The sequence below is a fragment of the Symsagittifera roscoffensis genome, chromosome 3, assembly GCF_963678635.1.
Source record: "Symsagittifera roscoffensis chromosome 3, txSymRosc1.1, whole genome shotgun sequence".
Taxonomy (NCBI): Eukaryota; Metazoa; Xenacoelomorpha; order Acoela; family Convolutidae; genus Symsagittifera; species Symsagittifera roscoffensis.
This window is the reverse complement of record NC_087064.1, coordinates 81,305,730-81,319,232: the sequence shown is the minus strand read 5'-3', so window position 1 is coordinate 81,319,232 and position 13,503 is coordinate 81,305,730. Positions and strand designations below refer to the sequence as shown.

At 34.9% G+C, this 13,503-nt stretch overlaps 1 protein-coding gene across 1 annotated transcript; it reads right to left on the bottom strand.

The window, feature by feature from the left end:
- Positions 1-269: 269 nt before the first annotated feature.
- LOC134842638 (uncharacterized) lies at positions 270-13,159 on the bottom strand. Its single transcript, XM_063859075.1, has 5 exons — positions 12,728-13,159; positions 5,147-5,326; positions 2,797-3,204; positions 1,852-2,097; positions 270-1,355 (listed from the first exon to the last, which is right to left on the bottom strand). The coding sequence occupies exons 1-5, from the start codon at positions 12,986-12,988 to the stop codon at positions 822-824; spliced, it is 1,629 nt and encodes a 542-aa protein (XP_063715145.1). The 5' UTR covers positions 12,989-13,159; the 3' UTR covers positions 270-821.
- Positions 13,160-13,503: the final 344 nt, after the last annotated feature.

The window sequence follows — 13,503 nt, the reverse complement described above, 5'->3', positions numbered from 1 at the left end:
TCACATACCAGAAGAGAGGTATGCAAGGTAAGATGTATTCTTTTTGTGGTTCCGCTTGAAATCACCCTTTCTCCTCGGCATTCAACAAAAATATTTTCCCAGATTTTCCTACTGTTTCAATAATTTACCTGATTAAGATCCCTATGACAAAGCTTCCGGCAAAAACTCTTCCGTAGATTGAGCAATTCCCGCAGCATTAGGTTTCAAAGTTTCAAAAATTGATCTGAGTTTCCAAGAGTGCACTTTTGTTGAGAATTCCAAAATAAAGGTGATTCGATCAATATTTTAATTATTATAGATGGTAGATAATAAATACCTATAACTAATCTATCAAAAACCATTCTCTCAAATCTATGAGAGATCTCTCTCATTTATGGAAGTAATTTATCAACCCTCACGTCAGGAAGAACCAATGCCCAAAAATTTTTAGTGAATTATACTTCAGTGCTCAAAAAAAGATATGAGCTAGTTTTGAACAGTCTACGTTGACTGCTCAAACATATATGGTATTTGGTTCTTCGGACATGAAAATTAACCCCACTTATCACCAACTTCAAATCCTGCATCGATTGTCAGTCATTAAACACGAAGTCAACAAGCCAAAACATATATAGAAACTTACAATATTTGAAATTGTTTTGGATCTACAAACTCAGTCATCTTGAAGCTTAATTTTTGGTAGCGGCAACTCCGCATTTGTCTTGTAATTTAAAAATTGTAATGAAAAAACAATGCTGTTCGATATAAACCTAATGAAATTTACTAATCAAACTTTCGGCTAGTTGAAATTAGGACTCCTAGTTGAAATTTTCCCGTTCAGTCTATATTTCATTTATGCTCATTTCCTGGACTGCAACTTGAACCGCCTCCTGGATATAATCCATCTTCTTGAATTTGGACACAAACTCTTCAGCAACGACCTGACCTGTCATGGTTTCATTGTGCACGTCAAACGGCTTCAACGTCATCACAAGGTCGAGAAAGATATTTGCCAACTTATCCGACATCTCAACTTGTACTTTGTTATAGAACACCTTCGAGTCCCGCTGTTGGTAGTCTTCGGGGTCGAACCAAATTTCATCAATTGCGAAAACATCCTCGTTTTCTTGGAACTTGGCGACAAGCGGAAGGATCCACAGGTTCTCGATGAATACTTTGTTGGCATTGTTCAGGAGGATCCCACGTTGTCTTTCAGCCTGAGCCATAAAACGGTTTAACTTTTGTTCGAAAGAAGCGAAGACGTTTGTCAATTCTTGGTATTCACGGAGGAGCATTTCAATCTTCATGTCACTGCAGCTCATTGCTTTTGATAAAAAGTCAGATGAACACTTGGAGCACGCTGAGTAAGATGAGCACTGGAAAAATATACAAATAAAACTTTTTTGCCCTCTATGGATGAGAGGGGAATTTAAATGAAGCTTTCATAACACTAGCAAACACTAGCCAGAAGATGACAAAAAAGCAGCTTTATAAAGTACAATAAGAAAAAGTAGAAATAAACATCTTGAAGAAGCTGGACAAAAAATGCATACACATTTATTTTGAAATCAGATTATTTTTGTCTCTGCAATTACACATAATTACTTTGGCCCTTTAACTAAATCTTTGGTAACCCAGTAAAAAAAATTGTATAACGGATTAACTCGACTAGGAAAGAATCTCGTTTTGCTATAGTTTCCTAGTATTTGCAAACATATACACTTAAGAGAACTTCAAAGGCGTTCAGCCTGTTGAGTGACTACTTAATAGGGAAGGGGTTAAAGATACCCCTTTCGTTCCCCACTGGTTAATTTGCCGTTGTTCAACTCTTGACCAAACATAATAGCGTTCTTGGTTCATAACAGAACTAACTTTTTCTTCCAGTAGAAACCCGATGAAACTGGCATCATCACATTGGCTACTATCAACTACATCATCATCATCATACGTGGTTGTCGTTTGTCTTCGGCTGCGTCTGTTGTTGTTTCTGCAGTTGGAGTTGAAGAAGACGCTCTTGACGGAACAGTAGGCGGTGGAGGAGACATCTTTGGTCACTCCCCAAACTGTGCCAGTCACTTTCTTAGTCTTCTTCCAAGATCCATCCAACACATCCAACACCTGAGATAAAAAACACAAACAGTCCAATTAGTACAGGAAGTTCAAATTTTAGACAAGCCTCCAAAATATAAACCAGTTATGATAAAATCTACGTCTCCATAATATAGAAATCCTTTGTGAACGAATAGGGGAGCGTTTCAAACACAGATATAATTGCTTCAACTCTTCAAAACTTTTTCCTAACTCCTCAAAGCCGAGATTTCGGTTTCCTACTCCACGTTATGTAACCCCTCATTTTAGTTCAGGCCAGATAAGCAATTCCTAAATCAATTGATGCTTTCAGTCGCACAAAACTGTCTGAATTTCGATTGATTGGAAATAATCCCTCAATCACGCGTTTAAAACAGATAACCTTTGGGGCTAAAGCTTTCTTAATTTAAGCTTTGATGTTTACCAACGCTAAGGTTTCGAATCTTTTTCAAGTATGTTTAAATTTGATTCATATAGATATTTTAAAAACGGAGTTAATTGTACAGGAGTTAGTTGATATTTGGGCTGAGGGGGTAAAAAAATAGGGGGTTAAAAGACGCGGGGTTTTAGGTTGCGAACCGATATTTCAATCCAATTACTGTTTTAGGAAAAAAATGCCCCTTTTTCAGTATCCTGTTTTTTAAACTGTAAATAACATACCAGCTATGGCCTAAAATAACCTTATTTTAGGTTGATATTTTTGAACAAATAAAGAAAATGTGATAAAACCTTGTCGAAAGTCGATTTTCTTCCCTTCGGCTTGCTTTCATTCGGCACATCCACGAAATCCATCAAATCCTCCAAATCAATCATAGCTGCTCCTTTGCCCCCCATTCCCTTCAACAACTTGTCCACACTTTTCCTCACTTGTATTACCTCCTGGTCATTCATAACCATCACTTTTCGGTTACCCGGATTGCGAAAAGAAAGATCTTTGAAGATCTCCGCGATCTCTGCACCTGTCATGTTTAGTTTTTTCATCAGGTGGGCCTTGATTGGATTGTCTTTGGTGATGAGTTGTTTCATTTGAGCCAGACTTTGCACAACGAAAGGCTCAATTTTGTTCACTTTTTTGTGCACACTGTCGATGAAATCGTTGACGAGTTGAATGTCAGAATCAATTTTCAATTTCAGATCCTAAACAGAAATCAGATCCTAAGCAAAAACATATCCTAAGCAAAACTGATAAAATTTCAACTGAAAGTAATATGAAAATTTAATCCCTTATGTGACAATTATATAAAAATTCAACACAAAAATAATAGTAACTGAAGTTTTAACGATTCGCAGAGGATCTTCGAAAGGCTATCAGTCCTGTCTAAAGATATTCCGTTTGCATCAAAATCTAGTATATTTAAATCTGCACTTCCGTAAGCTTTTCCTATTAAGGATCAGATCAGGGGTCGAGCGTATAGTGTATACGACCAACTGACAACCCAAAGGCTTACAAACCCTAAAAATTTCAAAAGGCGTCAATACTTACAAACTTTCAAGCCCGGGTTGAACTCACACTAAAAATTAGCAATAAGAAAGTGAAACAGCGATCGCCATTGATGAACTTCCGATGTTCATTGCCACAAAAGCAAACTTAATTGACAGATTATTGCTAATTTGGCTTATTTTCAGCAATGAAACAGCGATAAAAAACCTATCAAAATGAGCAAAAATAGTGAACTACCAGGGTTCGATCCCGCAACCATGAGCTTTGTAGATATGAGTGTTACTTTTGCGCCACCAAGCCTTAAATATATTCAAGTTAGAGTGCTTATTAACTCACAGTCTCATTTGAAAGCTACTAAAATGAGTTAAAATTTCTTAAGTTCTCGCGTTGATTTTTTACGGAATCATTACTGAAATTGCTCTGAAATATCGCCGGTTTAGCTATGAAAAAAACTCAGAATTATACATGAATCAGCGCCTGAAAATAGCGATCACTGGGATACTGCAGAAAAACAAAAAGTGATAACTAACTGTGAGACTTCAAAACGGGAGGGTGCCCAATTAAACGACTGACCTAAAAAAAGACAAGTAACTGATTTTTTCTTGTAAAATCAGGTCCCCTCGATAAAACCCTAGATGGAAGCCTAAGTAAAACATCAGTCGTTGTTGTCATTCGAGGTCGAAGTATCCACGAAATTAACTTGACAACAAAATGTTTTTTTGTTCAAAAGCAGCTGTAATTTGGGTAAAAAATAAATTGCCCATTTTGGCGCCTATTAAGTACTTTTCTTTTAGATAAATAGTCGCGAGACGACTATTCGTAACGGGCAACGTTTCGTAACGGGCGACAATTCGTTATGGGTGACAATTCGTAACAGCAAATTAAGCAGAGAACACTGATTCAAACGCAGTATTCAACTCGTGCCTGATATAAGCGCAACAGAGCAAAGTGAAGACGAGCAAGCGTTTTTTTTTAATTACCAATGCCTTGTTACGAATTGTCGCTTGTTACGAAATGTCGTTTGTTGAGAATTGTCGCTAGCTACGAATTGTCGCTTGTTACGAATTGCCGCTTGCTACGAACTGTCGCTTGTTACGAATTGTTGCTAGCTACGAATTGTCGCTTGTTACGAACTGACGCTTATTACGAAGTGTCACTTGTTACGAACTGTCGTTTGTTAAGAGTTGTCGCTTGTTACGATTTGCCGCTTATTACGAATTGTGGCTTGTTACGAATTGTTGCTAGCTACAATTTCCCACTTGTTACGAATTGTCGCTGGTTACGAACTGCCGCTTATTACGAAGTGTCGCTTGTTACGAATTGTCGTTTGTTAAGATTTGTCGCTTGTTACGAATTGCCGCTCATTACGAATTGTGGCTTGTTACGAATTGTTGCTAGCTACGATTTCCCACTTGTTACGAATTGTCGCTGGTTACGAACTGCCGCTTATTACGAAGTGTCGCTTGTTACGAATTGTCGTTTGTTAAGAGTTGTCGCTTGTTACGAATTGCCGCTTATTACGAATTGTGGCTTGTTACGAACTGTTGTTAGCTACGATTTGTCGCTTGTTACGAAATGTCGCCAGCTACGAATTTTCACCCTATTATAATAGCTTTATAATCAACTATAGCCACACACCTGGAAATTTACAATTTTCGATGTAGACATTGACTTCGTAGCGACTTGGACTCTTGACTTCAGTTGTTCCATGCATACACCTGTCTCACTGCACTCTTCAGCACATTCCAAGCATGCATCTGCGCCAGACTTACTGCCCCAACAGTCTTCCATGGAAACCTCTGTTTGAGCAGCTCTCTCCTAGAAAAACTCAAAGCTATACCAAGCACAATGTATAACAGTTGGAAATAAAACAACGAAAAAGTTGACTTAACAACTCTATTAGCCTATGAAAATTTGTTTCGTTTTGATCAAACAACACCCCCCAGTTTGGCATTTTTTGTTTGTGGATCAATTTGGCGTCTAACTAGATTTTTTCGTTTTAGTGGACGTTCGAAAAATTCTAAAAGTTCGTTTGATGCTAATGGTTGTGTTTCTCGTCTGTTTATCTGAGTTTGAATTTTTCGTATTTCCAAAAAATTGTTGATTTCATAAAGTTTTTTTCCCACTTATTGATTTCTGTATGGACTTATTTGTGTTTCGGAAAATTTTAACGACCTGTTTTAGGACAACCAAATTGATTTTCCGAGCGTTCAGAGCAAACTATAACGACCCTATTTTGAAAAAATGTTCTGCTCAAATTTTAGAAAACGGGTCATAACTGCCGTTATTGCGCACTTTTTGGAAAATTGTGTTTTTTTTTGGCACGTGCTCCCCTTTAAAATAAGTATATAATGGCACCAACGGCGCCTTTAGAAAAACTTTAGGGTTAATTGTCAAAAATAGATGTCATAAAATTATACCAAAGGGGCGACCCGTTGGTTGGTACGGAGGACGAGGGTGGGGGGGGGGGGGGGGGGGCGTCCATCTTGCCCCCCAAATTCGCCTTTGACTACTATAAGTCAAACTAGAATATTCAACTCGCAATATAATTCGTTCTATTTAAGCGTACGCGGCAAATTAAATCCTTCAAATTGAACGCAAAATATCTCACTCGGTACTTTACATAGCTTGTGGGAGTGATAAAAATAAGCCGTCATTCATTTGCAAGACAAAAAGACTGCTGGTATCAGGGCGAGGCCTTGAATGTTCCTACTGTATTTTAAGGTCAATGGAGCAGTAATAACCTGAAAAGTTAAAGGTGAGAAAAAAACAACGCGAAAAATAAAATGTAAAAAAAAATAAATCAAATCAACCCTCACACGCCATATAAAGTACAAAGTGATAGATTTCGCTCCTAGCGCGTTAAATATATCGCGCGTTAATTGTCCCAAATTGGTCAAAATGGCAATCTTTAAACCCTCATAACTATACAAAAAAGGATCACAGGTGAAATATCTTTTCAAATTTAAGCTCAGGACAACAATACCTCTCGAATGATAAGAAATTCGGTCAAAAATGGCCAGTTAAAAAGTCGGAATTTGTCTGAAGAAAAAAAAACTCACCCGAGCACAAATATTTTGTTAATTTTGTTACAAAATTCGGAAAAATCATTTCAATGGTTGAGGACCAACTATCACTGGAATCCAATTGCAAATGCAGTCATTAACAAAAACCTTGTGGAAACCGAAGCCAAAAACGTTTGAGTTGATAATTCTAAACCGCAAAACCTCGCTGGATTAATTATATTCCGCATTTTGTTGCTGAATTCAGCAGATTTATATCCTTAACTGATCATTTGTCTTAGAATTTTGTGAATGTTCTTGCTTGATTGCTGAATTCTAGAAAAACAATTGAGAATTTGAATAAAATTGTGCATACTGAAGTAGAAAAAAAAAGGAACTGAGTAACAATTTCAGAATGCGCATATAGACTAAGAAAACTAGTCTGACTAAGCGTATGTCCTTAAATTCTTGCATTGAACGCCAAGGCTGACCTCCATGCACAAAAATGCTTTTAATACAATTCCTTGCAAGCACAAGGAAAGACGGAAGTTCTTCAAAATAGTGTCGTTTCTTGTGCGTGGTGTGATGAGAGAACCATATCAGAGCGTAGAAAATTAGCAAATTAGGCATCATCGACATCAGTTTTTGTTCAATGAAAAAATAACAAACAAATAAACGGAGGATAACTTTAAGCAAAAAATCAAAAATAATTCAAATGTTTTCTGATTTTTTGCACAAAACTTTTACAATGTTTTAGAAAACTTTTTAGAAGCTTCCGAAAAAGTTTCATTTAAAAAAAACAGTTTTTCAGTCTAAATGATCAATTTAACAAACGTTATAAGCACTTTACTCATTCGCTTTAATCGCTTGCAATTAGTCAAAAACTCAAAAATTTCAAATCTGTTTTTCTCGAAACTGGAACAACTTATAAAAAAAAGCTTAACAATAGCTCGAATCACGACTTAAATGACTTCAATATGATATATCATTCAACCTATTCCGATAATTATTGGTGGCACCTAATTTTGCGAGGAAAAAAATTATAACACCGAATACTAGTACCTCCCCATTTTCAATGGTCGAATAAAAAAACGCTTGTCACACAATTTCGTAAACAAAGTATGGAAAAAATTTACTTTAAAAATACCAAAACTCTTTCGTCTTTTTTTTTACTCGGAAAGTTTTCAATTTAGTCGCAAAACCCCTTTTACTCTCAAATCAAATTTTTTCAAAAAAAGTTTGAATCAAAAATTGTGCATTTTGTCTCTAGCGCAGCCCAGACCAAATTTTTCAAACGAATGAATCTTGATTTAAATTTTTATGTTTTTCAGAGTAAACATTGACCTCGTTTTAATTAACTCTAATGTCAGGCCACGATTTTGAACAACTAAATTTTTTGAACCTAAAGCTTTCTAGTCAATACAAAAAACAGTGGTTCTAATTTACATTTTTGAGAGAGCGTTTTCTTATCAGCGAACAACCTTGGTTATTGTGTTTGAGAAACTCAATATAAAAAAAATATTTTAAAAATGTATAACTGCTAGTCATGTAATTTTCATGTATGGGAACCTGTTTAAAATAGAGATTTAACATAACTTTCTCTATGTATGTAAATACATGGAATCACAAGACTAAAACTTTCCATATAAGGAAATCGTATGACTAGAAATTTTAGTCAGCCCTTGTGTATCAATCAAACAATACTGCTTGTATATCAGTAAAAGATCGTGAACATTCCGACTAGCCCTTAGCTGGTCTCGAATTGTTTTTTGATGGAATTTTGGTAAAATATAAAATTTGAACTACCACTGTCAAATATTTGAGTCGTAAAATATTAGACATATACATAATTAGGATAATTGAGAATGCGGTCGAACAGTAGACTACCTTTGTGTTGTACTCGTCAAAAAGTAGAGAAAACTAAAATTAAACAATCAGAAACAAACAGTACGCGAAAATGAAAAACATTTATTTACTTCGTTTTCGAACGGTTGCTTTCTTATCTCGATTCTGATCCGTTGCTATATTACTAGCAAGCCCCTTTGCTATGACATTGGAACACCTTTCATCAAAACATTAGGCTTACATTGAGATGCTGTAAAACTATCTACATCGATTAACAACGTTTTAGTTTCTTTTGCAGCTATTCGATTAAACTGTTTCAACAGAACTTCAATAGCGTCAACCTGTTCGCAAAAAAACGTCGATGTCAAAAAAAAAATCAGTTTACTAAAGTTGCTTTTGTCTATTTGTAGAAAAGCTGTTTTAAGTAAAAGTTGTTCGGGCAAAAATCTTTTTTGAAAGAATAACTAAGTGTAAATGAAGTCAAGAAAAACGTAAAACAATGACTGACTTAAATTAAATTTAACTTTGACTGACTTTATCAAAAACAATTCTAATGTATAACCTCTTCAATTTTTTATAATTTGCCCATTAATTTTTGACAGCTTCAATAAATTCTTAAAGCTACAAAACGGTTCTTCAATGGAAATTTGCAGTACGTTAGGTTGTTTTTGACAATTTCAGGAAATCACTCTGCATAAACTGTAAAAGTACTGTTTAAAGAAAATTCAAAAATAGCGAAGCTTGACTTGCTTCGCTATTTTTTTTTATCAAGCCTTCTTCGCAAACGATGAAAATTTAAATTCGAAAAAATTCGCGCTGGTTTCATAGCTTGAGTTGATTCACGAAAAAATGAAAGCTTATTTCAAGTTATTTTAATAGGTATCTATGGTTGTTTGAGCTTTCTGATATGATGCATTGCTTCACTAAATTGTTTTGGTTTTCAAGCATTTGTGCAAGCAATATAATTTGAAACAAACTCGGGTTGATTTCATATGTTGCAGTGTTTCGCAAAAAATGAAAGATCATTATTACAAATAATCACAAGTAATTATTAAGTAATAAAAAGCTTTGATAGTTTGGGTTACATTGCGATACTTGATTTTTCAAAAAAGCTTTTGCAAGCAATGAAAATTTTTCAGGCAAGCTATTTCAGCAACTTAACTAGGGAAAATTTATTTTATTGTTAGCTTGGAATATATCAAATTGTCATTTTATAGCGCGAATCGGTTCGCAAAAAAATCCTTTTTCAAGCAAACTCATCGAGCAATAGATCCTTGATAGAAGATATTTCCTTGATATTTCAATCAGTTCATAGCATGAATCGGTTTGAAAAAAAACTATTAAGCAAGCTCATCAAGCGATGAAACTTTGAACTATGGCATTCATTTCATAACACAAATCCGTTAGCAAAAATTGAAATATTTTTCAGCAAACTCATCAAGCGACAAAGGTTTGAAACATAAAAGTTATTTCATTATTTCATAGCATGAAATGATTCACAAAATATTCAAACTTTAAAGCCAAAACACTCAAATCTAAGCTCAATTTCCATATCGATTGAATAATTGGTGCTCAGTTTCCATATCTAATTTGTACGGATTGTACAAAAAAATGCGGAGCTCTCAGGCTACCTTTTGTCTAACTCGAAAATAAAGTTTACAAATTTTTCAGAAAAAAAAGAGACTGCCAGGTAGTGTCTGCCCTTAAAGTTAAATTGAGTTGGTCTTGTCTGAATCTTTGACTAAAAAAAAATTTCAAGAATATACCGATTGATATTGTTCAGCGCTCTGGAAAATTCATTTGATAAACAGAGTTTTTCTGCTTCATTACGTGTCTACTTTATGAGCTGCCTACTTTTTGCTATGTAACCGCAGAAAAAGTATGACTAAATTAGTTTTTTTCAATTGAATTTGGATTATTCATGTGTGAAGGATAATTTGAAACGACTAGATAATTATCGTGATGAAATAATTTCAAATTAAACGCAAGTTAGCATTGCAAGCAAATATATGAAAAAATTCTATAAAATAAAAAAATTCAATTTCATCTTGAAACAGAGGCAAAGCGGAGCTTCGCATCACTTGCGATACCACAAAAATAGCGTTGCAAGCTAGCAGGCAGGAAAGGAAGCAACTAAATCCAATGAAAACGGGAAAATTCTTGAAACCGAACTACAAAAATCTTCAAATTTTGGTCTGGATTGATGTTCTTTTTGCGGAAAACACGTCCAGAAAAACAGTCGACGGTGCTTAAAGAAAATTCAAAGTAATTTTTGAGCAAAAAAATCTGATAAAACTTGAACTATAAATTCTATTCTAAGATTTTTAACGTATAGTGCGATCCCGTGGAAAGCATACAAAATATGATTCCGTTGAACGACCAAAATTTAGGTTAGTAAGCCGATAAAATATAAGCCGAATCCATTTAGGTTGAAAAATGTTTTGAGCAAAAATTTTTTCAAAAACTACGAAATTAAGGTAAGTAGAATTACAAATTGCAGGAGTAAATGAAACCCAAAAAAATCAACTTCAATGAAAACTGCATACAGCAAAAAAAATGTCGCAACTAAGCCGAAAAAACATAAGTAGACAAATAAAAAGCCGACAATTTTTTCAAACGGAAAATTTTGCGTTCGAAAAAAAAACAGGTTCTGTTCAGATTCGAACCAAGGATCTTTGCCATCCCACATTTATTCGTTATCTACAGAATAAGTGTACCAAAAAGGCTTGGAAATTTGAATTCACTGTGGACCAAGATACCAAGTGATTCTGTTAAACAAGTTGTTAACACGAAAAAAAGTTTATAGCCCGATTTGATAACGCTGGCTAATCGCAGCGCATTTAATTTTTAGTATTTACAGTGTGTCCAATAAGCCGATAAAACGTGCGTAGACGTCCATTGAGCCAAAAAAATGCCGTAAAAATTATTGTCATGAAAAATAGAGTGATTATGTTTTAGACTTTTTAAGCCGCAAACGACCTGAATTATAATGATAATTCAACTTTTATCAACTTCAATCAACTTTTATCAACTTTTATCAACAGCCGCAAACGACCTGAATTATAATGATAATTCAAAAATCAACTTCAATGAAAACTGCATACAGCAAAAAAAAATGTCGCAACTAAGCCGACAAAACATAAGTAGACAAATAAAAAGCCGACAATTTTTTTCAAACCGAAAATTTCGCGTTCGAAAAAAAACAGGTTCTGTTCAGATTCGAACCAAGGATCTTTGCCATCCCACATTTATTCGTTATCTACAGAATAAGTGTACCGAAAAGGCTTGGAAATTTGAATTCACTGTGGACCAAGATACCAAGTGATTCTGTTAAACAAGTTGTTAACACGAAAAAAAGTTTATAGCCCGATTTGATAACGCTGGCTAATCGCAGCGCATTTAATTTTTAGTATTTACAGTGTGTCCAATAAGCCGATAAAACGTGCGTAGACGTCCATTGAGCCAAAAAAATGCCGTAAAAATTATTGTCATTAAAAATAGAGTGATTATGTTTTAGACTTTTTAAGCCGCAAACGACCTGAATTATAATGATAATTCAACTTTTATCAACTTCAATCAACTTTTATCAACTTTTATCAACAGCCGCAAACGACCTGAATTATAATGATAATTCAAAAATCAACTTCAATGAAAACTGCATACAGCAAAAAAAAATGTCGCAACTAAGCCGACAAAACATAAGTAGACAAATAAAAAGCCGACAATTTTTTTCAAACCGAAAATTTCGCGTTCGAAAAAAAACAGGTTCTGTTCAGATTCGAACCAAGGATCTTTGCCATCCCACATTTATTCGTTATCTACAGAATAAGTGTACCGAAAAGGCTTGGAAATTTGAATTCACTGTGGACCAAGATACCAAGTGATTCTGTTAAACAAGTTGTTAACACGAAAAAAAGTTTATAGCCCGATTTGATAACGCTGGCTAATCGCAGCGCATTTAATTTTTAGTATTTACAGTGTGTCCAATAAGCCAATAAAACGTGCGTAGACGTCCATTGCGCCAAAAAATGCCGTAAAAATTATTGTCATAAAAAATAGAGTGATTATGTTTTAGACTTTTTAAGCCGCAAACGACCTGAATTATAATGATAATTCAACTTTTACCGGAAAAAAAGTTTTTGAAATTCATACATACTGAAAAAAGAAGGTTCGGCCAGGACACTGACCCAAAAACCTAAGATGCAAAGACAAGTGCGTTACCTCTGCACCAGGTGAGACGGAGCCTGAAGTTGTTAAGGTTCAATAATAAAGCAAGGTAAATTTCTTTGATTTGTGAGAATTTTTTACTGGAAAAAAAAACTATATTTCCCGATTACAAGACACTTGCTCTTGCTCATGTAATAATACTTACAATCAGGTCCTCATATTCTCCTTTGTAACTCGTGAATTCGGTCTGAATTTCGCTCAAAGCCGTCGAAACATTCACTAGTTGCAGGATGTGATCGAGACTATTTGATGAAATCTCAAGCAAATTGTAGCGGAACAGTCTGTTGATTGTTTGCATGCGATCGCCGCTTTTCTCCGGGTACTTCGTTTGACCAGATGAAACCTGGCTCACCGATATTATGAACAACAGAAGCACAGGAAACGTTTTTGTTTCCATTCGAGCCATTTTTAAAATTTTGAACGTTAAACTGTCCGATTAATTTTTCCCCTTCAGTGTTAAATTAATATTAAGTTAAGATGAATAACAACGGGTTGGCTGAAGAATGTTGAGTTTTGAGCAGAATTGAGATAATAATTTGTGGCAATCTTATTTGTCAGCAAACAACTTTCGCAGTCTTATCAGTTTTGAATCATGTGCCCATGGCGTCAGTTCGACACGTGTCATCTGCCAATAAATAATCACTCTTTGGATTTGGTGAGAGGGTTGCAGGGTAAAAGAATGATTACCTACAATGATGACAAATTCCAATTCTGTGATGATGTTCGAAAACATCAATAATCTTATAGCTCTCAAAAGTTTTCACATGGACTTTTAAAAATTATTCTAAGCTCAGATTGATAGTATTTTTTAAACACATATGCTCATACGATAAGACACAACTCAAGAAGTAGTAGTTTTTGATGGCACAACTATTTATGCCATGCAAACAATTATTCTCACCAGGCAACAAAATTTAGTGG

Coding starts and splice junctions, on each gene's coding strand:
- LOC134842638 (XM_063859075.1), bottom strand. CDS start 12,988: ATGGCTCGAATGGAAACAAAAACGTTTCCTGTGCTTCTGTTGTTCATA. Junction 5,327..12,727: donor GAGAATATGAGGACCTGATT/GTAAGTATTATT, acceptor GAGTTTTTCTAG/GAGAGAGCTGCTCAAACAGA. Junction 2,098..2,796: donor GAAAATCGACTTTCGACAAG/GTTTTATCACAT, acceptor TTTTTATCTCAG/GTGTTGGATGTGTTGGATGG.